The sequence below is a fragment of the Leptopilina boulardi genome, unplaced genomic scaffold (assembly GCF_019393585.1).
Source record: "Leptopilina boulardi isolate dan_hultmark-lab unplaced genomic scaffold, ZJU_Lbou_2.1 LbouV2_112, whole genome shotgun sequence".
NCBI lineage: Eukaryota > Metazoa > Arthropoda > Insecta > Hymenoptera > Figitidae > Leptopilina > Leptopilina boulardi.
The window spans coordinates 2,877,376-2,903,050 of record NW_026137655.1 but is presented as its reverse complement, the minus strand read 5'-3'; the positions used below and the strand labels follow the sequence as shown (position 1 = coordinate 2,903,050).

At 22.7% G+C, this 25,675-nt stretch overlaps 4 protein-coding genes across 8 annotated transcripts; all 4 read right to left on the bottom strand.

The window, feature by feature from the left end:
* Window positions 1-185: 185 nt before the first annotated feature.
* Window positions 186-3,771, bottom strand: LOC127281650 (synaptic vesicle glycoprotein 2B-like). 2 transcript variants are annotated; one of them, XM_051305471.1, is made up of 12 exons: window positions 3,726-3,771; window positions 3,582-3,629; window positions 2,748-2,795; window positions 2,476-2,637; window positions 2,211-2,373; window positions 1,999-2,117; window positions 1,691-1,929; window positions 1,246-1,566; window positions 1,056-1,182; window positions 706-865; window positions 372-496; window positions 186-302 (listed from the first exon to the last, which is right to left on the bottom strand). In XM_051305471.1, the coding sequence occupies exons 1-12, from the start codon at window positions 3,730-3,732 to the stop codon at window positions 247-249; spliced, it is 1,575 nt and encodes a 524-aa protein (XP_051161428.1). In that variant the 5' UTR covers window positions 3,733-3,771; the 3' UTR covers window positions 186-246. The 2 variants fall into 2 exon arrangements, with proteins under 2 accessions (XP_051161428.1, XP_051161438.1); XM_051305481.1 differs by having other exon boundaries at window positions 706-766.
* A 366-nt stretch (window positions 3,772-4,137) lies between these two features.
* LOC127278114 (synaptic vesicle glycoprotein 2B-like) lies at window positions 4,138-14,174 on the bottom strand. Of its 2 annotated transcripts, none has more exons than XM_051299669.1 (11): window positions 13,612-14,174; window positions 7,664-7,711; window positions 7,384-7,545; window positions 6,980-7,142; window positions 6,735-6,856; window positions 6,390-6,628; window positions 5,616-5,960; window positions 5,382-5,526; window positions 5,126-5,285; window positions 4,910-5,037; window positions 4,138-4,702 (listed from the first exon to the last, which is right to left on the bottom strand). In XM_051299669.1, exons 1-11 carry the CDS (start codon window positions 13,673-13,675, stop codon window positions 4,671-4,673), a joined length of 1,608 nt encoding a protein of 535 aa, XP_051155626.1. In that variant the 5' UTR covers window positions 13,676-14,174; the 3' UTR covers window positions 4,138-4,670. The 2 variants fall into 2 exon arrangements, with proteins under 2 accessions (XP_051155626.1, XP_051155617.1); XM_051299660.1 differs by lacking the exon at window positions 13,612-14,174 and adding an exon at window positions 9,319-9,624.
* A 1,455-nt stretch (window positions 14,175-15,629) lies between these two features.
* Window positions 15,630-20,750, bottom strand: LOC127278090 (synaptic vesicle glycoprotein 2B-like). 3 transcript variants are annotated; one of them, XM_051299624.1, is made up of 13 exons: window positions 20,592-20,750; window positions 20,415-20,512; window positions 19,611-19,667; window positions 19,214-19,261; window positions 18,889-19,050; window positions 18,636-18,798; window positions 18,441-18,562; window positions 18,013-18,251; window positions 17,584-17,933; window positions 17,068-17,207; window positions 16,785-16,944; window positions 16,587-16,714; window positions 15,630-16,468 (listed from the first exon to the last, which is right to left on the bottom strand). In XM_051299624.1, the coding sequence occupies exons 3-13, from the start codon at window positions 19,663-19,665 to the stop codon at window positions 16,422-16,424; spliced, it is 1,614 nt and encodes a 537-aa protein (XP_051155581.1). In that variant the 5' UTR covers window positions 19,666-19,667; window positions 20,415-20,512; window positions 20,592-20,750; the 3' UTR covers window positions 15,630-16,421. The 3 variants fall into 3 exon arrangements, with proteins under 3 accessions (XP_051155581.1, XP_051155594.1, XP_051155586.1); XM_051299637.1 differs by having other exon boundaries at window positions 20,415-20,509; XM_051299629.1 differs by lacking the exon at window positions 20,592-20,750 and having other exon boundaries at window positions 20,415-20,561.
* Window positions 20,751-20,888: 138 nt separating this feature from the next.
* On the bottom strand, window positions 20,889-25,546 carry LOC127278105 (synaptic vesicle glycoprotein 2B-like). Its single transcript, XM_051299649.1, has 11 exons — window positions 25,223-25,546; window positions 24,867-24,914; window positions 24,608-24,769; window positions 24,261-24,423; window positions 24,072-24,193; window positions 23,393-23,631; window positions 22,921-23,271; window positions 22,059-22,194; window positions 21,789-21,948; window positions 21,437-21,564; window positions 20,889-21,260 (listed from the first exon to the last, which is right to left on the bottom strand). Exons 1-11 carry the CDS (start codon window positions 25,224-25,226, stop codon window positions 21,223-21,225), a joined length of 1,551 nt encoding a protein of 516 aa, XP_051155606.1. The 5' UTR covers window positions 25,227-25,546; the 3' UTR covers window positions 20,889-21,222.
* Window positions 25,547-25,675: the final 129 nt, after the last annotated feature.

Here is a 25,675-nt window from a genome sequence, read left to right as displayed (position 1 = left end):
TAATTGAATCGTATTAATTTATTTTTCTCTAAAAAAAATTGAGTTTCTTTACAGTTTTTTTATTATAAACATTTAAATAATTTGTATAATTTATAATAATAATAATTATTATTTACATTATTATAATTTATTTATAATTTATAAATTTTTAATTTTTTTTAACATTTAAAAGAAAGTTTTGAATTTTGTCGATTAAAATGATTTGTTGATAAAAATAAATAAATATGATTTTTCATTAAGTTACAATCAATTGTTCAATTTATCCTTTCTCTCACGAATTAAAATTGTCGATACTGCTGCAACTGAAATTGTTTAATAAATTTTAATAATTGATTATTATAAATTAAATTTTCATAAAAATAATCACTAACCTATAAGTAATATGGATGTTAATAATATAAAATAAATACATTCGTCTTTAAGGAAACTGAAAGTAAAATTGCCAAACATTGCTCCTAAACGGACAAGTAAACTCGAGACAACTATACCCGATGATCTAGAAATTTATAGAAAATTATAATTTTAACAATATTTTAAAATTACTGAAAATTATAATACTAATAATATTAATAATAATAATAATCCCCCCGAAGGATGTCCACCTTGTCGTGGTGGAATAAATAAAAATATTCTTTTTATTTATTTTTCTATTCTAATAGTTTCTACTATATTCTATATTTCTATAATTATAAAAATTATACATACCGGAAATTTGTAGGAAAAATTGTCACGAAATATGCAAATTGAATAGTCATACTCGTGGACGCTAGAGATGAATAGATGCATAATAAAATTAAATTTTGAAGAAATGAATTTGAGAAATAAATGCCAATAATTACAGCCGTACATAATATGCAACTTGCAGCTATAAATAAACCAGTGAAATTCATTGAATTTTTATATTCTAATTATCATATTCGTAGATTAATTGAAATTTATTTGTAAATATTGAATTTAAAATTAATATCATAACTTATATACATTCAATAATCATAGTAATAATTATTTTTAAAAAATACATTACATTTAAATTACATTATAAAATAATACATTACCTAATAATATTTTTAATCCACAACGTTTCACCAATAATGTAATTATGATAGTTGTGGGAATACAAGATGCGCACAATATTAAATTGTTAAGAAATACTTTTTTATCAATTGGCGTGTCACAGACGAGCTGAAAAAAAATTTACTAATAATATAGGATAAGTGTATAATAAAAAATATATTTTCATCCTACCGTGTCTTGAGTGGAAGAAGGCAAATCACGTGAAATGGTACAAAAATTAGAACCCTTTTCTTTATGCCCAGCTTGAAAATTTGCAAATCTTTGAAAAATTTCTGGTAACCAAAGATAGAATGCATAATAAGAAGAAGTGACAGTAAATGCAGTGAAACATACAAGTATAGTATTTGTTAAAAGTGGTGGTTTAAAAATACATCCCAGTCGCTTGAGTTCATTGAAAATCCTTTGAATAATTGTATTTGAATTTTTTACTTCATTTTTATTTTTGTGAACCAATTCTATGAGTACCGCATTTCCACTACTCAATAATTTTTCCTACAAATTATTTAGAAAAAATTAATTTTCAGAAAATTTCATTCCTTTTTGGTTTAATTATCTAATACATCAAAATTTAATTTTTGCTGAATTCAATTTTAAAAATTAATTCATTTATGCTCACTATGTACTCCTTTCCCGATTTCCCCACATTTTGCTCGTACATGTAAATGAGGACTTGTAGTAATTTTTCTCTCGATCCCCTTTCAGCTAAAAATTTTGGTGTTTCTGGCATAAATATTAAACAAAATCCAAGTATAAATGAAGGTAAGGAACAAATTAAAATATAAAGATTCCAAGAATGAAAGGTAAAATATGATTTCTCAATCCCAAATTGTTGAGGAATAATACCCCATCCTACAGCTGGAAATAAATCGAAATTGCAGCTAAAAAAGGCTATTATATATAAATAGGTATTTTTAAAAAATTTACCTGCTGCAAATGCATGTCCGAAAATCCAAAAATATTCCATATTTGATAATAAAAAATTTCTATTCTTCAATGGCAGACATTCACCTAAATAAGTGAAGACAATATTTTGTCCAGCTGATCTATATTTCCCAAATTATGTCTCATTTATTCGAATTTCGAGTTTCGAATATTTAAAATGAAATAAAAAACCTAAATTAAAAAAAAAAATTTACCCAGCACCAGAGAAAAATTTCAATCCCACGATAATCCAATAATTGGAGAAAATTGATTGTAGAAAATCAGAATTTCCTTGGAGAAATAATGCCAGCAACAAAGTCCATTTGCGACCCTTAAGATTTGCTAGAAATCCACTAATTACTGCACTAAAACATGCACCTGTGATAAAATAAAATTTCTTTTGAAAGAATTTATTTTTTCATTCTTTTTGCTGAATTTTAAAAGTAATTATTTTTATGAATAAAAATACAATTAACTTACCAACAAAAAATGCCGTAGTAATTAATGCTTTGTCAATGATGTTCATTTTGAGATCACAAGCAGCGGCCGGAAGTACAAATCCGATAGAAACGACTCCGAGGCTTATATTGAAATAAATCAAGTAACATATTATTGCTACTTTAATATTAAACTTCCCAAAACCTATTTTTAATTTAATAATTAGTTTTATTTTATAATATTTTTAAAAAATATTTAGAAAAAATTTATTCATTTTTCCTTGCGATATCTGTTCAAGAAATATATATACTAACCAGTTTCGTTAATAGCGATTTCAGCTATTGATTCATCGATTCGTGTGTCTAAATAGAAGAGAAATTTCCTTGATTTAAGAAAACTTTTAAGCTTTAAAAAACTCTTTTTATTTATTTATTTTTTTGAAATCTTATTTTATTTTATTTCAATTGCATTTTTATGCGCTTATTTAAAAAATTATTGTAAAAAATTACTGATTGGACCAAAAAAATTGGATAACTAAAAACATGTTTTTGTTTCTCTATAATATGTAATATTTTTTTTAAACATATATTTTCAATTATTTTTGGCCTTGAGTTTAAAAAAAATATATTTTTTCAAACTTTTTTGTTTTTTATTTTATTATTATTATAATTATTATTATTTTTGTTTCAACGTTTTTTTAAATTTTATTTTACAAAAACTGCAAAAATAAATAAAAGTTAGTCAAATTAGTCAAATTTAATTTAATTAATTTAATTTAATCCCTTCACTGTCAGCGACACATACGTTGTGTCGTGATCATCTTAACACAAAATAAATGAAATTTTCTATTTAAATTGTAAAATAAATTCTTTTATATCATTATTTGCACACTACAGGTATCAATGATATTTGGTTAAGTAATAATTAAATAATTATTTATTATTTTTATCTAATAAATAATTGAAAAACAAATAAAAATCACGAAATTTTTTTTTAATTCAGTATCAATTTTTTTCTCTAACAGTGAAGGGGTAAAAATGAGTATTTTTGAAAAAATATTATATTTTTGAGATACATACAAAGTAAATAGATAAAAAGTTTCTACAAAGTGTAAAACTTATCAACAATGTTAATGGCTTACAACTTGCCTGTTTCTCTGATAGCAAATTCGTCATGATATTCTTTTGCCCCTGGATCTAATTAAAAAATTTTTTTTGAATTATTCTTTTTTTATTAATTTTCTTAGCGATGTTTTTCATAATTAAACCCAAAAAGCTTTCGCGTGTACTTACGTGACATTTATAATAAAAAAAATTTAAAAACGGAACTCAACTTAAACGTAGGAACTACAGTAATAAACTAATGGATATTTACTGATAAACTAGTCGCTTATAACAATAAAAAAACTTATCTTTAAATTATATAAGGAAATTGAAGACATAAAATTGACTAAAGTCAAATTTATTGTCCTGTATTTTTTCCTTATTCTTTAATTAAATGTTAATTTTGCTAAATGTTTAGTACTGCAATATAAAAATCAAAATTTTATTAATAATAAAGATTTTTTCTTTATTTGTCCTACGTTTTATAATAATAATTTTTTTATTATTATTATTATTATTATTATTTATTATTATTTATTATTATTTATTTATTATTTATTTATTATTTATAAATCGTTATCACTAGGTAAAAAAAACTCAATTCTTTTAAAAAATATTTAATAACAATTTTTATTTTCTATACTCAACATTCTCGCAAACATTTCACACAATATATTGCACATTATAATTCTTTTCTTAAAAATTTTTCAAAGTCACATAATACAGACAAAAAAATATTTTTTATAATATATAAATTAAATTTACAATTTCATTAACTATAAATATACATTAATATTAGTGTACAACGGTCGTAGAAAAAAATTGTAAAATGAAGTAATACTATTTTGTGTATATAATCGAAGTTTAAAAATAAAAAATTGTCTAAATTTTTATGAGCACCAATTTTTTATCACGTGTATTTTAAAAAAATGTAATTGGTTACTCGTTATTTATTATATAAAAAAAAAGAAAAAAAAAACAGAAAACTGTATACATGCGTTTAAAACGAGAGCCTCATGTTCGACAAGAGTGCTGTCTTATATCTTAAAAATGCAAATTAAATTAATGAATTTATTGAGTTTTAATAAATTAAGTTAAAATTGCGATCTCCATTTATTATGCGCATTTGTGTTTCTAGCGAACGATGAAACTTAGAATTGTTGCCACTGTAAAAAAATATATTTCTGTTATTTATTTTTTATATTATATTTTTCTTATTTATTATTTTATTTATGTGAAAAAATATTAACAGCAGGATATAATAATTATATTGTCTCCTGAATTTTAAGTTTGATAAAAAGTAGTAAAAGTGAGTTTCAGTTAGACATATTAAATCAATTGTTAAATAAATTAAATATGGAAAATAATTTTACCAAGAAGTTGAACTGCAACTATGATAATTAATGTATCGCAGTAGTCGTCAATTAAATATGTAACCATCATATTTCCTACGAGACTTCCTACTCTACCAAATAATCCTAAAAGAGTTCCCGCAATCATTCTGCAAATGATAAAAAATAAATGATAAAAAAATCTATTATTTTTGTAAATTTAAAAGTAAAATTATACATAAAAAATTGATAAAATACCTGCAGTTTGTTGGAAATGTTACAACTAATAGACAATACATGAGACTCATAGCCATAGATGTCATTGATTCAAAAATACATGAAAGTACTAAATTTTGAAGGGAGGATTTCACCAAAAATAGTCCTAAAGTCACGACAAATGCTATGGCATTTGTAAATACTGTAAATTGAATTTTTTTTATTAATATTTTGATTAAATTCAAATTAATTAATGAAATTTAAATTTAATTTTTATTTTTATTTAAATATTCCATACCTAAAAAGAATTTAAATCCCATTCTATCAACAAAAAGTGGTACAATCACAGCAGCAGGAATACAAGCGACTGCTAACCATAGAGAATTTATAAAAACACTGGGATCTATGTGACGATTGCAAGCAACAGGAATAATATCGACTTCCTGTGAAAAAAACATTTTTTACCATGTAAATAATTTTTACATTTAAATAATTTTTTTACAGTAAAAAAATAAAAATGTATAAAACTTACAAAACTAGAATTGAGAGGAATTAATTGTTTAGAAACAGAACAAATACTTGTCGTTTCATTGGGATAATGTTGCTCAAATAAAGCAAATCTTTCAAAAATTTCAGGTAACCAGAGAAGCAGCGAATAATAAGATGACAATTCCAAAAATCCAATAATACAAGCAACAGAAATACTTTTTAAATATAATGATGATTTAATAATTGTTTTTCCTTGTTTTTTAAAACTTTTAACAATATCCTGAAATTTTTTACTTCTTCTTGTCATTTTTTCTGCCTCAAGAGATTTATTTTGCCATTGTGCAACCAATTTCGCCAATGCAGCATCTTCACTATTCATTAACATTTCCTGAAAAAGAAAAAAATATATATTTTTCAGAAATGAACAATATTTACAAAAAATGACAAAAGGAGTAGGTGAATAATATTTGTGAATAAATAAATATTTGACAGAAGAAGAAATATTCAACTAGCACATATGGTACTTAACTGTAACAAGAGTTGTGAGACGAGAAACTGGATTTCTGGAAAAAACAATGTTTTTTTCCTTTTTTATGTATATCCAGAGAAAATTTTAATAGAAAAAAAGACTAACTATTCTGGGAAAATTAATAATTTAGATGGAAAAAGTGCTTTTGTACATTACAAAAGTAGAAATTCAGATTCAGAGAATGATTCAGATATAACGATAGATGATAAATTTAGAAGTATGATTATAAAAATTATTTTATTAATATAAAATAGATGCAATTATTCTTCTATTTTGTAATCAACTTACAAAGTATTTTTGTGATGGTAATCCAGTATTTTCTTCGTACATGCGGCCAAGAACTTTTAATAATTTTACATTTTGTCCAGTTTCCGCGAGAAATTTTGGCGTTTCAGGAAAAAAGAATAATGTAATGCCTATTAATTCAGCTGGCAAACAGCAGACTAAAATAAATAAATTCCACGAGCGAAAGAAGAAATATTCGGAATCATAAGCGAATTCCAGTGGTAAAATAACCCATGCTAAAACTGAAAAATATTTTCTTTGTATAATTATAAATATATATTTTTTACCATTGAACAAAGAATTATTTTTGTCAAAGAGAAAAAAAAACAATTTTTATTTTTATCTTACTTGGTAAAATTAACAGGCCAACGATCCACGCTGCCTCCATCCACGAAAGAATTCTTTTGCGAAATTTCTTTGGTTGAAATTCACCGATATAGGTGAATAATAAAGCTACTTGGCCAGCAACACTGAAAAATTTAATTTTTCAATGAAAAAAATTATTATTACATGTTTTTCATTAATCATTAATTTTTTTGTTTCAAAGATTCTTTTTTTTTGTAATTTTATACAAAAAAATTTATTCAACTTACGCCACACCACTAAGGAATTTAAAAAACAAGAAAATCCAATAATTTCGTACAAAAGAAGCAATGGCCTCTGAGATTCCTTGAATAAATAGAGTCATAATTAAAGCCTTTTTACGACCTTTCATATCAGCCACAAAACCCCAAATCAAACATCCAAAGCACGTTCCTAAAAATAAGAAAAACTACATTATAAAATTAAATTTTTCAAACTATAAACAAGATAACATAAAAAAAAAATATTTACAGAACTTTTCGAAATTTTACACTTAATCCAATTTAATTTATCAACTGTAATTTTCAATAACATCAATTGACAAATTTAAAAAAAAACATGAGCATAAAAGATAATAATTAGAAAAAAATGATTATTTATATATTATTTAAAAGTAAAACAGAGAAAAATTTACCCAATAAAGGAGCAATTACTATACGCCCCTTATCAATTGTCTTTAATTGAAAATCACATACTGCAGCAGGAATGATATAGCTAGCACTGGTAATACTGATTGCAGAATTCATAAATATTAAGGCACCCAATATCGATATTTTCCAATTGAATTTACCGAAACCTAAAAATAAAGAACACGTTTTTTAAAAAATATGATTCTATTTTAAAAAATTAAAAAAAATAAATTTTTATTCAATTAACAATATGATACAGTTTTTAATTTTCTGAAAAAAGTATACCTGTAGCGTCAATGGCATTTTGAGCAACGGCCTCATCCGTTTGTGATTCTGTAAACAAATAAATAATAAACAATATAATTTTTACTCAAATCAATAAAAATTCACAAAAAATTAATTATTAAATAATTATAATATTTTTCTACTTTTTTTTTGTCTGTTTCTTATAAGCCATAAAAAAATTTTTTATTTTGAACTTTTTATACATAAGAAAATTTATTGTCTTTTTTCCTAAAACACTAAATTTTTTTTATAATTTAAATTATTTTCTATGAAAATATGAAAATTATTCTCATTTTGTTATTTGTTAATTGTAAATTATAAATTATTCATTACCCCTGCGAATCATAATGAGACACTTCACAGTATAAGAATAACTAACTTTTAAAAAAATGAGTAAAAAATTTGTTAGAAAAATAATAATATATATAATGTACTAGAAATTAGCAAAACAAGCTTATAATAAAATTACATGAAATACAAATAACACACTTTGTGGATCCATAAAAATTATACAGTTTAATAATTTGTTTCAAACAGCAGTTATGCAAGTAATGACTATTTAATTTTGAGAATTCATTCAAGGAGCAATTATGACGCAGATTGCCATAAAATACTTCCTTATATATATATATATATTTTTTTTTTTGTCAAATGTCCATAAAAAATGCAGTAAAATAGTACTTAAATTATATCTCGTATTACAAAATTTTTTGACGTGTTTTTATTTATCTTCATCGTACAATTTATTTTATTATTTATATTTTTAAGTATATTGAAAAATAGTAATTTTTAAAAATAATTTATTATTGAAATTTTACCCAAGTGTGTGTTTAAATAAATAAATTCATTGTCACGAATAATCAAATAAAAATATAATAAAAGACTTTTTTTAAAAAATAGTATAATTTATGACTTCAAAAAACAGTTTTTATTTCAAATTAAATTTTAAGTTATATATGCAGTGTTAATTAGAGTGAAAAGGATTTCAATTAGTGTTAAGTAAACACATACCAGGAAAAAAATGATAAGATTTTGTTGATTAAAAAATCATTTGACAAAATTTATAAGCGCCCTTATATGTGGATCCTCTAATCAGTGGGAATATGATTGTTTACGTTCGACCCCAATGAAAGCCATCTTCATTTCAATCAATTTGATGACTCGCGCGAGAGTAAATTGTCGTACGCACAACATCATTATGATTTATCATTTTATAAACAAATAATAAAGAAAAGTACCAAACTATCATAATCTCTCTACAGAGGTAAAAAAAAAAATTTTTTAATTCCATTTTTTTCAAAATCAATTTTACGTTTCAATTTTCTTTTATTAAAAAAATTATCACCCATAGAGAAAAAAGATATCTATTTTCATTCACGGAAAAGAATACTTATTGCTTTTCAAAAATTGTAAACGTAAATTAATTTTTGCAAATATTTCTTATAAAAAAAAAAAAAAAAAAAATTCAAAGAGAAAAATGCAAAAAAAAATGACATCTCGTAAGATGTTTTTCTTATTGACTTTGAAAAACTGGTGTTAGCTGGTTCTTGAAACAAGAGACTTGAACAGTAATCTGAGAAAACACTTTATATTTTCTATATCTTTTTTTTATTTATTATTATATACATTTATGTATATATAAAATATTAACTAACCTTCGAAATCATCAGCGTCAGAAAATGATGAATCTTCGGAATTACTTTCCGATAAATTTTTATGTTGATCATTAAGAAATAATTCTTGTGAACAATCAGAAATTTTATTGCAACTGAGACGTGACATGGTGCTCCTTCAATTCGCAAAACTCAAATGCCCATAATGTGTCTTCTACTTATCGTTTACATATCTCTGATAATATAACATGCCCGTATATTCTTTGCAAACGTCCCTGAATAATTATTAAAGATCGCCCCCCAAGACCCTATATAATAAATGTATCTAAATAAAGCAATTTTCGATTTTATTTTAATTTTTTTTTTTTGAAATTTATAATTTAGAAATTTTTTTTGAAAATTGTTGAAAATTTAATTAACTTTTACTTCTCGCGACTCCCCTGAAGACAATATATGAGAGAAAAGTCCAGTTTTTTCTGGTACAATCATTTTCATATATAACGGTGTAACCGCTTTATATGCTTTCATTATATTCAATTAATTTATAAATTAGATCACTTGTTTTTATCCAATTCTTCACGTGCATCTTGACTGCCGGACAAAGTGCAAAACAAAGCAGGAAAGTGAAATATGCATAAAATAATAATTTAGCTGATGACACTTGTTGATAAGAAAGAAATTAAATATAAAAATAAAGTTTTTTGAGGTCCCAATTTTTTTTATTGTTATATTTGTTAAAATTTTCACAAATAGATTAATAATTTGATATTACAACATTGTGTGCACTTTTTTTTTGTAAATGATGAAACACTAAAGCTGAATCATTCAAAGAGTTAGTGAAAGCTTGCAAATTTATCAGTCATATGATTTAGTAAAGCTTATCAAACATTCATTATTATAATATTGATGTTTATTTTTTTTCCAATTTATTAAACATGTTTTACGAAAATCAGTTGTCTTTTATTTTTTATAAAAAAAGGGGGAAAACAAATTTAAAGATAAGCTTCGTATCTCGAGTAGTTTGATTATAACACTAGGAAGGATTAAGCAAATGACTTAATTTTATGACTTCTTGTTATAGTCAGACTACGTCTCGAATTTTATATCAATTGAAATATTTTCGGTTTTCTAAAACAATTACTTCTGTTTATTGTTACGTAAGATTTTTTTACTAAAATAAATTTAATTTATTAGAAAATTTTTTTTCTGATTAATTAATTTATTTATTATGAAATTTGCTTAGTTTAATTTGAAAAAAAATTCTTTAAGATTTGATCAATTTTTACTTCTACGATTTATTCAAATAGCAAAAATTTAAACAGAAAAAAAAATGTTGCAAAAACTGAAATTAAACAAAAAAATTTTTATAAATTTTAAGTTTCAATTTTTTTTCTATTTCTAGAATCCGAAAGTTCAAGTCACGATTGTTTACAGATTTTAGGCTAAATTTAATCTCAAAGACATATTCTTCAGGACTATACGATATTGAGATTTAAACTTTTGCAGTAAAAAATTTTATACATTTTTGAAAATAATTTTAGATTATTTAACATTTTTTGCTAAAATTAAAATTAAATTAAAGTTTAAAAAAATGTTAATTAAATTTAAATTAAATTTAAATTTAATTTAAATTTAAATTAAACAAAACTTAAAAACTGAATTTTTGAAACAAAGATAACGTTACTAAGTAGAAGACACATTTGCACTTACAGTTAATGATTTAACAAAAGAAATTGTAACAGGTGTATTTAAAAATGAATACATCTCGCACGGATCACTGCTTTGGACCGGTTTATATAAAGCACCTGCGGTTCATGTAGATTACTATATGAAAAGTTGCAACCACAATGCAATATTGCACGAAAAAATTAACATAATACAGCCTTAGAAAAATTTTAATTTATACATTTACAATGTGAATATGATTACCGTCCTCCAAACGATAAGTTCACTTCTTCGATAATTCATCGTAATTAGTCTATAACTGTCTGTTTAATGTTCTGGTAATGAAAGCGCAGTCACGTATTTTTTTTTTTTTTTTTAATTAAAATTCCTTTTTTTTCTCATTCAAGATATAATTAAGTTACAATTATTTTTAAAAAAATTTATTTGTTATTTAGTTTATTTACTCTATATTGTTTATTAATTTTATTAATTAAAAAAAAAATTATTTTGAATTTGGAACTAGTTGGTGCAAGATATATCTGGATTGCAGTAGAAATGAGGTTATTTATTATAATTCAATATCTGTTTATTATACAATGTGGAAGTGTTTTTAAGAGTGCAATTTTAATCCAGACACTTATCATAATTTTTTTTCTCTTCGCTAAATAATTTTATAAAAACAAAATTTGATAAATAAACTAAAATTTTCCAACTTTTTTCGAAATTAAAATATAATAAATTTTTATTTCCTTTCTGGATTATTTTTGAATTTTACTAGTATTTAAATTAATGCATCTGTCTCTTAATTAAAGTCGAATTTTTTTTTTTGTTGCTTTCATTATTATTATTTTTAGAAAAATATACTAAAGTAATGAAGTAGCATTTTTTTCTTTAATTGAAATTAATCACATTTGACTTAAACGTTTCACAGATAATTAAGCAATTCAAAACAAGAGAAGAAAATTAGTATCAGATTACCGCACTTGTAAAATGGTGTGGCACGTGCGACATACTAACAAATTGACTCAATTATTACAATACGTAAATTTTTCTTATGTAAATATTATAAAAATTGTTGAACCGCTAATCATTTTTAAATTACAAAAAAAATAATAATGACTTTTTTTAAATTAATTTTTTAAATTATATTTTTAATTAAATATATTTTAGAAAACAATTTACCGAATATTTTTTTCTTTTCGCAATAATCAAGTTTTGACGTCATAAAATAAAATCCCGCCATTCCTTATAACTGTTACACTTTTTTCTTTGGAACTTGATTTCCTCATGACGAGTCAGTTATTATCTCCTTTTATTTGCGCTTTTACAATTTAATATTCAACATCGGGTCATTCACATACTCCGTTTGTATTGAATGTAAATTGACCGGGACTGGAGTCCAAATTACGTCATGGGTTTATTTTTCAAAAATGTGCCCGTAGAAAAAATTTTTATATATTAAATTTTTTATTTATTTATTTTATTTTTATTAATTTTTTATTTATTAGGTATATTTATATGTTTATCTACTATATATTTACATTATCATTGGGGAAAAACTTTAGAGTTGGGAAATTTAACTCTTTGGAAAAAGTTTTATTTTAGCTATTATTGATTGTCGGAAATTCCTCATTTTAAAAGATTTATTGTTTGAAAAAAATTATTTTTCATTTAAAAAAAATAGAAAACTATTAAATGACAAATAAAATTTTAAGATTTATTCGAAATATGAAATCAATGACAAGAGGTAATTTAAATTTTGTTTTGCGAATTCAGAGTGGGCGTGAATTTTTCATTTAAAATTATTAAATAACTTTTCAAAGTTATTAAAAAAAAAACTGTATTACAAATAAATAATTTATTTAATTAATTAAAAATTTAAAAAGTTATTTTTATATATAAAATTTTTAATATTTACGTTTTTTAACACTTGAATCACCTGTATTTAATATTTAACTAAACACTTTTAATAAATTTTAATTTATTAATAGAAAATATATTTCCACAATGAATTAAACAATTTACTGTCTTGTTTTTGGTATTAAATGATATAAAAGAGAAATAAAATCGAAAATAGAAAACTATTAAATGACAAATAAAATTTTAAGATTTATTCGAAATATGAAATCAATGACAAGAGGTAATTTAAATTTGGTTTTGCGAATTCAGAGTGGGCGTGCATAGATTACGCACTATTGTATTTTTCTCGAAAACGAAAACAAATTGAAAAACGTTTGATATAAATTAATATTATCACTTTTTTTTTTTTTTTTTGACAAACGAAATTTTACACCTTTTCATCACATGTTCAATTCAACAATACTGTTTTTCACTGAACCGAAAAATTGGCAAAAATTCAAAAAATTTGAAACTTGTATATATTTCAAACGGAATCCTTGGAAAGTGAGAGTTACGTACATTTTTTGGACAAATCCCAAATAAATATTCCGTTCTGATGAACAAAGACTTTTTTTTATATCAAATCAATTTTAATATTGATTTGGAAAAATATTAATTCAAAATATTAATACAAGTTCCAAAATAAAAATATCAATACTTTGAATGAATTGTATTTAAATTACACACACACACACACACACACACACACTATACTGTCAAATAAAGCTTAAAATTAAAAAAAATATTAATTATTAAATAATATTGACTCACCGATTTTCTGACTGACAGAAATCCGAAGATGATTCGGGTCCAGTGTGACAACACTGACAACCATTTTAAATTAGTTCTTGAATAATGTGTGAAATGAAAATTTTTGAAAAATTGTCTCAAAAAATTGAGACGAGATAATTTTTTTTTTTCTTCTAAATCACAATTAATTTCATTTCTACAATTGTAGAATAAGAAGAAGCTACTGGTAATACGTTGTGTTCTCGATTCCCCAGATTCATTGGAGGAGGCTCTCTTTTAAATACAGGGCTCTCTGACTAAGTGTTGTCAATCTTTAATTGATAATCACAAATGATTCCCTTTCTGCCGACCAGCGTTGGGGATAAACAAAAATTCTAAACGATTACATTTGAGATGTGAAACAAATGACAGTCTCCCGAAACTTGCACTATGTGTATTTATAAAATTTACCCCACCGATATATGATGATGATGATGATTTTTCATATCTAACTTCTTATCGAAGACAATAACGATTATTCTTCGTATATATAATTTAAAAATAAACTATTTCAAAGTTTGTGTGTATTTAATGTCACATCATTTCGAGCAGGTATATATAATAAAATTATTAATGAAAAATCAAATAGTCATTATAGCTTTCCGTGTATGTATATTAGATTCAAGCTGGAAGGTCATTAAGAAGTTTATTCAACCAAGAAATGAAATGAAATTAATATTATCTACAAACAATTTTTTTAACTAATAATTTTTAATTATTTATTAATGAAATTAAATAAAACACATTTTTTATGATAAAAACAAAAAAAATTGTTTCGTTTAAAAATGATTTATTTTGTTGTTCTCATAAAAAATTGTTACTTGCAATTTTTACTGAAAATTTTTATACCGCCGTTTGCAGTAATTTTTATGTAAAATTTTAAATTATGTTTCTTAATTAAAAGTTAGTCTTTAAAATAAATACCAAAATGATTAAGAAATAAAAAAAATTATGATAATAATATAGTAAATAATAATAAAACAATTATAAAAAATTTTGTAATTTGTAATTTTTAAGCCCGTATTTATATAATAAGAAATAATTATATTTTGCTATTACATAAATAAAAGTTAAAAATAAATAAAATGATGAAAAAAATATTTGAAGATTCACTTAAAAAATCGTTACCATCGAGCTATTTATCAATTTTTAATTATGTCATTTACAATCAATCCTAATGACATTTTATTTATAAATATTTGAAAATTTATTTTTAACATTATAGATTAAAAATCACACGATATGCAAAATGAGATTAAAAAAATTTATATAATTTTTTTTTAATTTTCAGTTTAGATTTTTTAATTTAATTTTCTTTTAAAAATGACATATATTTCAACATAGAATAAAATTGAGGAAATATTGTCAAAAAAGGGGGAAAACCACATTTTCACAGGAGATTAATGATTAGATTGTATGTTAATGTAATAATCAATCCCAAATTTAGATTAGATAAAATGATTCAATGTCTATTTTTGCGATTGGAAATCAATGAAGATTTTTAAAAATATACAATAATATTATTATTTTATTTTATGTATATATATACAAAAGGTACATTTCACCCCGATTTTGGAGTAAAAATTAGTTGCAACAAAAATTATGAGAAAAATTTTTTACTTTTTCTTTTGGAATAGAATTTAAAAAAATATTTAATAAAAAAAACTTGGGCCTTTTACACGGGAGTTACACAATGAACTCTGAGAAGTTCATTTTTACGAGACGTTTAATGATAAACTTAATTGCAAGAGTGACAATAAAATTATTTTTATTTTACAAAGATCTCATTCAAACAATTTTTATTCAAGATATTATATACACATGAAACAAACATTTTCTAAGAATATAATTTTACAAATTTTTTGTATACAAAAAAAGGAAAAAAAAATATAATTGTAATACAACAAACAAATCATATGATTGTTGGTAAAACGATAAAATTTGATAAAGAAAAATTGATCATATGGTGAATTTAAAATTAAACAATTTTATTATACGTAATAATTGAATCATTAATTCGGGTATTTAAAATACTGTAAACTTATACTTGGATGGAAAATAAGAAAAGATGAAAAATTTCGACATCTTGTTGAAATTTATACATTTTTAATATTATTTTTCAATGTCAGTATTTCGACATTAATCAAATAATTACTAATGACTAAGTAAATTTCCATCTTTTAATAATTCTATTGACATAGTTTGAAAATTAGGTTACTGCTAACAAAAAGTTGTTTTTTTAAAATACTAAACAGGTTCTTTGCCAGTTCATGTACAGCTGTTCAGGAACTTTCTGAATTGGCAATAATTTAATTCCATATGAGTGCGAGTCATCTTCAAAAATTTTTTTTGATATATTACCGAATTAATATAAACAGGAAACATTGAGATTTACGTCACAGTGAATTCTCCACGTGGAAATAACTTTTTTTGAATTAAAAATTAATTTTTGCCTATACTCATATTGTTAAATATTACAGATTTTTTCATATATCATTTTGTTTTTTAAATTAAATTTTATTAAAAACAACTTTTTATAAGTGAGTAATAACATATTACTTAATAATTCTTATAATATTAATTAATAATACTTATATTAATACTTATAACAATTAATAATTATTATAATTTATACAAATTATTAAATACATAAAGTCTTCTGCAAAATAAAATTTTGCAAATCAATAAGAATTTAATTGTATAAAAATATGATCGTAATTTAAGAAATATATTAATTATATTTTTTTATTACTAAAGAAAATTAATTTGTACAAATTAAATTAAAATCACAGCTAAACGTATTTTTGTTCTTTGACCAATAAGCAAATTATTGCGCCCACTGAAACAAAAAAATATTCAAGTATAAATAAATAAAATAAAATAAAATAAATTAATTAATTAACAACAATAATAAAAAAAACAGTAATAATAATTATTAATCTAGAATTAATACTCACATAAAAGATTAAATGCAATTGTGTAAAGTAACGGAACACAGTGATTATCAATTAAATAACTAAAAAGTATATTTCCAACTAAACTTCCAATTCGACTGAAAAATATAGCTAATGCCCCTGCGAATACTCTAAAAATGTTAATTAATTTTTATTCATTTTATAAAATAAATATTTTATAAATTATAATTAATTAATTACCTGAAATTCGTTGGAAAAATAATGACAACGAAACAAAATATCACACTCATACAAACTGATGTCATGGATTCAAATAAACATGTTAAAATCATAATTTGCAATTTTGTTTTTGCAAACAATAATCCAATTGTTGTTAAAAAAGCTGCTAATGTAGCAGCAACTAAAAAACACAACATTATGACAATAAATAATTTTTTCTATACTATAAAGTAACTATAAAAAATATATAAATTAATTTAAATTAAAAAGTTGAAAAATGCATAATAATTAAAAAAATAGATACCTAAAAAATACTTAAATCCCACTTTATTAATAAACGTAATTAAAATTATGGATGATGGTACACAGGCAACTGCTTGCCATAATGAATTGATGTATACACTAGTGTCAATTGCATCATCACATCCAAAAGGGTCGATTTGTCTGTTAAATGAAACAAGAAACGATAAACTAATTACGCTGACAAAGAAATTAAAAAAATTGCTTCATAGGGGTCATATATGTATCATATATTATTATGACGTCACTGAATCAAAAACATTAAAAACTTTTCAACAATAAAACAAAGAAAAATATTTTAAAAAATTATTAATGCTATTGACGTCACAATTTTAATTTTTTAAATGCAGCAGAATTTCCTTTATATCGAATCTTCATTTGTCCATTTTTTTATCGAAAATTTGTCATGAAAATTCGTTTTCATTTTCTACTTTATAAATTCGATCAAAAAATTGAACTATTAATCATTTATAGAAATTATTTTCATTAAAGGAAATTTTTTACAATTATAAATACCTACACTTCGGTTATATTAACTGATTGTGAGTACATTCGATCTGATATTGAGCAAATAGTTGCAGTCTCATTGGGATATCTTTTTTGAAATCGTGCAAGTCGCTGGAAAACTTCAGGAAACCATAAAAGAAATGAGTAATACGCCAATGTTATAGTGAACGCAATTATACAAGCCAAGATAGTTCTGCTTAAATAAGGTGCCTTCAAAATACTCTTTGCCTGTTTTTTAAAATCAGATAAAATTGATTTTAAACTCACATTATTTTTTAAATTTTCCTCGTCAAAATCTTTTTTTTTCACATAATTCATAGCAAGGCTTTGAGTTGATGAATTTTCGCATTCGTTTAAAATTTTCTGCAACAAAGAAATTTTTTTATTAATATTTGAAAAATTAACACCAAATGAAAAAAATTGATAATTTTTGTTTTCTTACAAAATAAGATTCCGGAGATTGATTTGTATTTTCAGTATAAACTTTAACGAGAACATTAAATAATTCTAAATTCCTTCCAGTTTCTGCTAAATATTTTGGCGTTTCCGGAAAAAAAATCATCCATAATCCAACAATTTCCGCTGGTATTGAGCATAAAATGATATACAAATTCCATGATCGAAAGAGAAAAAAAGACTTTTTATATTGAAATGTCAGAGGAATTATTGACCAAGCTAAAACTGGAATAAAAAAAAAAAATATTAGAAAATCAGTAAAATTTGTTATGCTTTTTTTTCAAAATTGGAAAAAAAAATTTCATAATATTTTACATATAGATACATTATAAAATGAATTTGCACAAAGAATATTTTATAATATAAATTAACAGCAAAAATGAATTGTAAATAATTGCAAATTTAATCACTCACTAGGTACAAGAAACATTCCCACAACTAAAGCCAAATCCATAAATGAGAGAATTTTTTTTCTGTAACGCGTTGGCTGAAATTCACCGGCATATGTGAATAATAAGGATAATTGTCCTATTACACTGTGAAAGAGAAAATTATTGTAACAATTTTTCAATTAATATTACTTTTCATTATTTTTATTCGTTCACTCACCCAAGACCGCTGAAAAATTTTAAAATTAAAAATCCCCAATAATTTTGTACGATAGACATCAATAACTCACAATTTCCCTGTAAAAAAATTGCAATCAATAGTGCAAATTTTCGTCCTTTTACATCGGCCAAAAAACCCCAGAAAAATGGTCCAAAACAGGAACCTAAAAAATTTATTAATTTTATTTTAAAAAAATATTTATATTTAGATAAATTTATAATTTATAATTTTCATTAAATAAAAAAAATCGTACCCAAAATAGGTGCTGTAATAATTCTTCCTTTATCAATTGTTGTCATTTTAAAATCACAAGCAGCAGCCGGAAGAATGAATCCTGTGCTAAGTACGCTAAATGCCGCATTTATGTAAATCAAGGAGCAGAGAATTGTCACTTTATAGTTGAATTTACCAAATCCTATTTAAAAAAGTTAAATAAATTAATTTATTATTATTTATTAATTTCTAAACAATTAATTCAATTCATTGAATATAATTACGAAAAAGATTTTTAAAAAAATTGAGTGTGACCAAAAAGTTAAGAATATAAAATTTTTCATTTAAAAAAAAAAATGTTATACCTGCAGCATTAATAGCATCTTCAGCGATTCCTTCTTTTGATTTAGAATCTAAAAATTAATTAACAATAACTAAAGTTATAATCGTAAATCAGATTTATGAATTTAAAACACAAACATCTTATTGTAAAAACTGACATTAATCATTTAAAATACTTTTATTATTTTAACTAGATACTAAAATGCGCGTTAATTGTAATTGAATATTGTGATGATGTATTTTAATGAATATATAAATATATATTACTATATCATTAAATTTCTGATCTTCCTGATCATTAGTTTATTCCGATTGTAATTATGCGCGGAAAATTGTTTTAATTCTGAGAAATACAATAAGAATCATCTTCAGGAATTTGAGATAATTATAATACGATACTATATAATACATATAATGTACCTGATTCTTCATTTTGCCCTATTGTAGTGATTTTCAACGTTTGCTTCTTGCCCATTTCTAAAATTAAAATCAAAAAAAAATTTTACCAACTTTAAAGCGACTTTATAACATTTATACTGAAAAAAAACAGATAAAATAAATTCAAAATTTTTTTGCTAGCAATGAACAAATTAACATAAAGATAAAATTATATCTTTTACAAAAAATAAGTATATATATATTTAAGTATTTTGTATTTTTAATTTACAAAAAAAAAATTTAATTTACTAAATTCTTGTCTTTTTATATTTTTATAAAAAGAATAAAGATAAAGTTGAAAGAAATGATTTTTTGGTCTTACATGAAAAAATCAAATAATAAAATTTAAATTATAATATTAATTAATTAATTAATTAATAATATATTATTATATACCAGTTATAAATGAAAAAAAGTAAGAATAAAAATCAAGGTCATTCGAGGCATATATTGTAACTTTAAGAAGTAAGTGACACATGATACAGAAAATAATATATGCAAATACTAAATTATGTTTATATTGTTGTGCAAGATTTGCATTTTGAGTACCTAATGTTTTTATTATAAAAATAAAAAACACTATAATAAACAAATCAAGATAGTAAAATTTTTAAAAATTCCTATTTAGAAAGAAATTTTTGTAATTAATATAAATTTTACCTATAATTACATTAAAATTAATTTATATTATAATTAATTATCTATTTTATAATTATCTATTTTATAATTTAAATTAAATTATAATTGAAGTGTTTCAGAAAGTTATTAAATTTTCATTTTCATTACCTGTTTAGAATTATCCAATATTCAGTAATTAATCTGATGATCTTCAATCACACACGCACTAAAATGAACCGCGATTTTGCAATTACCTCAGACTGCTTCTAAAAAAAATAAATTAAAAGGAAATAATCTTCTTATATAAACGTGTGCCTTAGGTGGGAGATAAAATAAAAGTTGTACCTTTATATTTTTGTAAAATGGACTTCTTTTTTTTATATAATTAGCATAACATTTTTACTTTTAATTTAAAAAAACTTAATTTTCCTTATCTGCAATATTTATATATATATTGTTTTTTTCGACGCAAAATATTTCGTAATTATTTGAAACACGTCAGAACTACTAAAGACATGTTAATTTAATTTTTTTATTCTCATAAACATTGAAAAATACAATTATCATTTTCAAAAAGTTAATTTCATTATTGTATATCGTGATATTACAAAAACAAAATATGATTCCAAGTGTAAAATAGAGACGATTTCAATTAAATGAACAGCCTTTTTATTACTTAAAAGAAAATGTTTCACAGATTTTTAATTAGATGAATAATATTTTAATTTGGTATAAATGTAATAAAGAAAAGTCTGTAAAAAATTAACTGATTCGTAAAAAGTTGTTGGTTTTACTAAATTTAAATATTACAACTGACTATATTATATATTTAAGTGTATACATTGCTTATATAATATTATAAAAACAGAAAAAAATAGCTAATCGCTTTAAGTTTACGATAAAAAATTATCAAAAATATTTAACTACTGGTATTTTTTCATTATTATATGTACAATATACGCAAACCTTAATTTTATTATTTTTTTCGAAGTGTTAAACTAAGAACAGTGGCCACTGAAACATAAAATATATTGATAAATAATTATTCTACATTATTGAAAAAGTAATTATAAAATACAGAATTACTTGTATAAAAAATGAAAAAAATAAATAAAAAAATTTTAATGTCAGTAAAACAATATTATTATTATAGTAAAGGATATATGTAACATATTAAATAAATTATTTACCTAATAATTGAGTAGCGACGCTTGTAATTAGAATAGTACAAAAATCATCAATTAAAAAGGTAAATGTAACATTACCAAAAACCGTTCCTAATCTACTACAGAATACTGATATTGTAGATGCAAATATCCTGAAAAATAAAGAATATGTAAAAATATTTTATTTCAATTTAAATTAAAAAATATTAAATGTTTTTGAAAATTTCAATTGCTACGACAAAAATTTGGTTGACCTAATCAAATGTTTTGCTTTCAAAATCTGATATTTTTCTCAGTGCAAAATTTTTAAAATTTATATATTATATATAAATATATATTACATAAAAATGTTTGTAAAAAATATTTTTAAAAGTACCTGACATTAGTAGGGAATAGAACAACACAAAATGAATACATGACACTAGCACATGTAGACATTACTGCATTAAAAATAGATGCTAGTATCACATTTTGCAAATAAGTATTTGCAAATAACAACCCTATTGTGGATGCAAAAGCTGTGCCTAATAGAGTAACTGTAAAAAATAATTTTCCAATTATTACATTTTTAAATCTTAATCAGTATTTAATAATAAATATAATTACAAAAATGAGAAATTTTTTAAAAATTTAAAAAATAACAAACCTGCGAAAAATCTGAATCCGAGTTTATCCACAAAAAGTGGTAATAATAAATTTGGAATTATTGCGCTAAAACCTTGCAATAAAGAATTTTTATACACACTGACATCTACTTCTTGTTTACAAACGAAGTCAAAACCCTGTAAAAATTGAATAATTAATTAAAAAAAAAATAATTAAAAAATTTTTAAAAATTTATAATTGAAATTGATAACTTATTTAGAAAAACGATTAATAACTATTACAATAAATGGATTTTTATTGTAACGTTTCAGACACAATTATGAGTATATTCATATTGTAATTTATGTATATTATATTTTGAATATTTTTTTTTCGAAAATTAAATGTCTAAATATTGTAGAGATTTTAGAATGAAATAAGTATAATAAAATTAAAAAATCCTAATGTTATCTCAGTGGTTGTTTATTAATGATTATAAAGGGGGAATAATATTCTAAAATATATATATATATATGATAAGAATGTAAAAAAGAATTATTAGGAAGTCATTTATAATTCGAAATAATACAATTACTCATGTTAGTTTCAAGTGTACTACAATTTTAATATTAAATTAAAGACAATTTTATATTTACACAAAATGTTGACAGAAAATAATCCCCAACACAATGAATAATCAAACAGTAAAATTATTAGACTATTTTGCAATAATTTGTACAAATAAAAAATATACTGTGTACTTTAAAGGATTATAATATTTTCGAAATGTCAGTGAACTAAGATTTTCTTTTTAATGAAAAATATATTATCTTTAATTTGGGAGTTTTATCAAATGTATTTAATGAATTTTAAAAATTGCCAAACACTATAAAAAATTATATATTATATTATTATTTTTGTACCTGTGTATTATTTTTTGGCAAAAGATGACTGGAAATGGAGCAAACACTTGAAGTTTCATTTGGATGAAGTGTTTGAAATTGTGAAAATCGTTGAAAAATTTCTGGGAACCACATGAGCAATGAATAGAATGATGAGGAGAAACAGAACATTGATATAGAGAGAACTATTAGACGCTTTAAATATGGATCTTTTAAAACATTTTTTCCTTGCACTTTAAAATCATTTATCATTGTTCGTAGTTCCTTTTTCTTAACTGTTTTTTCATCTTCTTTATATAATGACGATTTATTAGTCATATAAAAATTTATCAAATCGCCCATACCGCGACTCTCACATGTTCCTAATTTTCTCTATTACATAGAAAAAAAATAAAATAAATTACTATACAAAAAAAGTTTATTGAAACAGGTGTTAATATCAATTTATATTATATATGTAAAAAATAAATTATTTTTATAAATTGATACATACCATATAATCGTCACTTGTTCCTCCATTATTTTTTTCATACATATGAATGAGGACATTGACCAGACGAAAATGTTGTCCAGTTTCGGCAAGATGTTTTGGTGTTTCGGGTGAAAAAATTAGAAAAATACCCAAAATTTCAGCAGGCAGGGCACACACAAAAATAAATAAATTCCATGAACGGAAAAAGAAAAATTCACCTCTATATTCAAAATCTAATGGTATTATTAACCATGCCAAAACTGAAATCAAAAATTTTCAAATACAGAAATCACAATATAAATAAGAAAATAAAACAGGATATATTCCATTGCAATACAAAAAAAATAGAAACAACTTTCAATCGTAATTTTTCTTACGCAATAGACAATTTTTTGAATAATCATTACGTTGCATAATATAATCAATCATTGCATTTTATTCAATTGAAGACAATCTAATTTACATTCAGAAATGGGATCAATATTGTTAATGTATTTTTGTCATTGATCATTAATTTATTTATAAATAAACTTTAACTACAATAATTGGACAATCAATATTTAAACTTAAATACTTTTCTTTTAAAGAAATTAAAAATTCTGAATTTTAAAAATTTAACGATTTGAAGTTGACAAAATTGGAATATAAATCAATTAATTTCTAAAATTTAATTTTATACGAAATTGAATATTTAACTTACGTGGCACAATAATTTGTGCAGCCACCATTATAAAACTGATCCATGATAGAATTCTTTTCTGATGAATTTTTGGCTGAAATTCGCCGACATATGTGAATAAGAGAGATGTTTCGCCAATTACTCTGTGAAGTTAAAAAAAAATTAGGAATTATTTTATATTTATATTATATTTTATAATATTATACTTACGCAAAACCACTAAATAATTTAAGAAATAAAAATCCCCAATAATTAGAGACTATTGACATTAAAATCTCACAATTTGCTTGAATAAATAATGTTGTCATTAAAGTTATTCGTCGGCCTTTCAGATCTGCTAAAACTCCCCAAACAATTGGTCCAAATAGTGAGCCTATAAATATTTCAAAATTTAATTTTTCATAGAATGTAATTTTGTTGTTTTGAATTTTAATTAAATTTTTGAATTATTTTCTTTTTTACAATTTATTGTAACTTATTTATAAAATTTTAACACACATTTTAAAAATTAATTAAATCTATTAAAATTAATTATTTAAAAAGAAGAAGAAACTTACCCAAAACGGAGGCAATAGCTATTCGTCCTTTATCAATTGTTGTCATTTGAAAATCACAAGCGGCAGCTGGTAAAACGAAACCAGTACTGCTAATACTGATAACTGCATTTGTATAAATTGCAGCCCCTATAGCTGCAATTTTTAAATTAAATTTGCCAAATCCTGCAAAAATAATAAATTAATCCGGTAATAAAATTTAATCATTAATTTTCAACTTTGTAATTCAATTTAATAATAATAAAAAAAGTAAAAAAAAAACCTGTCTTCTCAATGGCTTCTTGAACGACAGTTTCTTCCGTTTGTATCTCTGTGAAGAAAATAATAAATTAGATTAATATAATTTTTAACATAAATTATAAGTATATTTATCCATTTTAATTTTAAATATAAATTAATAAAAATAAAGCTAGTGAATAATAAAATAATTTTTTAAATCTTTTCTTCGTTTTATTTTTATTAAAATCGACTATAAGCAAATTTTAGTCTATCTGTGAATACTTTTATCAACAATTAACTAAAAATTTGTTTTAATTGACAAAAATGACAAACGTAACATTATATATTATTAAATTATAAATTAAATTTCTGATGATAAATAAATAAATAAATACTCACTCATTATATTTAATAATAAATAAAATTGTCTTAAATTCTTTTTTTCATTTAGTAAAATTCTTAATCGATCAGTATGACAATTTCACAAATCCAAGTGAAACACTTGTCAGTTGAAATTGTAATAACGAACATACCAAAACTGTTTCTTATACTGTTTGCTCTTCCTAAAATGTTCTTTCTAAAAATGTGTGGCACAAAATATAATTTTGTCAATATTTAATTAACGTGATAAGTAAAGTCTGACGGTCCTTTTTTCATTTAGAAAATTAAATGTATATAGCTAAATGATTATTAATTACTCCAACGAAGAATAAAGTTATATTTATATCGATAAAACTTAAGCCAATTAATTTTTCAATTAGTAAAGATATACTATAATGAAATACATATTGAGAAATCGTTTAAATAGATAAATTTTAGTTATATCAGATTTTATAAAACTTGGGGAAAACC

What these genes read in the sequence shown, in the direction of transcription:
- LOC127281650 (XM_051305471.1), bottom strand. An exon ending in CGGACATGCATTTGCAGCAG is followed by an intron (nt 1,930 to 1,998) that starts GTAAATTTTTTA and finishes ATTTATTTCCAG; the next exon opens with CTGTAGGATGGGGTATTATT. An exon ending in AATCGGGAAAGGAGTACATA is followed by an intron (nt 1,567 to 1,690) that starts GTGAGCATAAAT and finishes AATAATTTGTAG; the next exon opens with GAAAAATTATTGAGTAGTGG.
- LOC127278114 (XM_051299660.1), bottom strand. Translation starts at nt 9,445, where the DNA reads ATGTCACGTCTCAGTTGCAATAAAATTTCTGATTGTTCACAAGAATTA. An exon ending in TGACGCTGATGATTTCGAAG is followed by an intron (nt 7,712 to 9,318) that starts GTTAGTTAATAT and finishes ATTTGTTTACAG; the next exon opens with AATCACAAACGGATGAGGCC. An exon ending in GGGATTTAAATTCTTTTTAG is followed by an intron (nt 5,286 to 5,381) that starts GTATGGAATATT and finishes TTCAATTTACAG; the next exon opens with TATTTACAAATGCCATAGCA.
- LOC127278090 (XM_051299624.1), bottom strand. Translation starts at nt 19,665, where the DNA reads ATGGGCAAGAAGCAAACGTTGAAAATCACTACAATAGGGCAAAATGAA. An exon ending in AGGGCAAAATGAAGAATCAG is followed by an intron (nt 19,262 to 19,610) that starts GTACATTATATG and finishes ATTAATTTTTAG; the next exon opens with ATTCTAAATCAAAAGAAGGA. An exon ending in ATTTTTCCAACGAATTTCAG is followed by an intron (nt 16,715 to 16,784) that starts GTAATTAATTAA and finishes TAACATTTTTAG; the next exon opens with AGTATTCGCAGGGGCATTAG.
- LOC127278105 (XM_051299649.1), bottom strand. An exon ending in TGCCAAAAAATAATACACAG is followed by an intron (nt 22,195 to 22,920) that starts GTACAAAAATAA and finishes CAATTTTTACAG; the next exon opens with GGTTTTGACTTCGTTTGTAA. An exon ending in CTATTCCCTACTAATGTCAG is followed by an intron (nt 21,565 to 21,788) that starts GTACTTTTAAAA and finishes TTTATTTTTCAG; the next exon opens with GATATTTGCATCTACAATAT.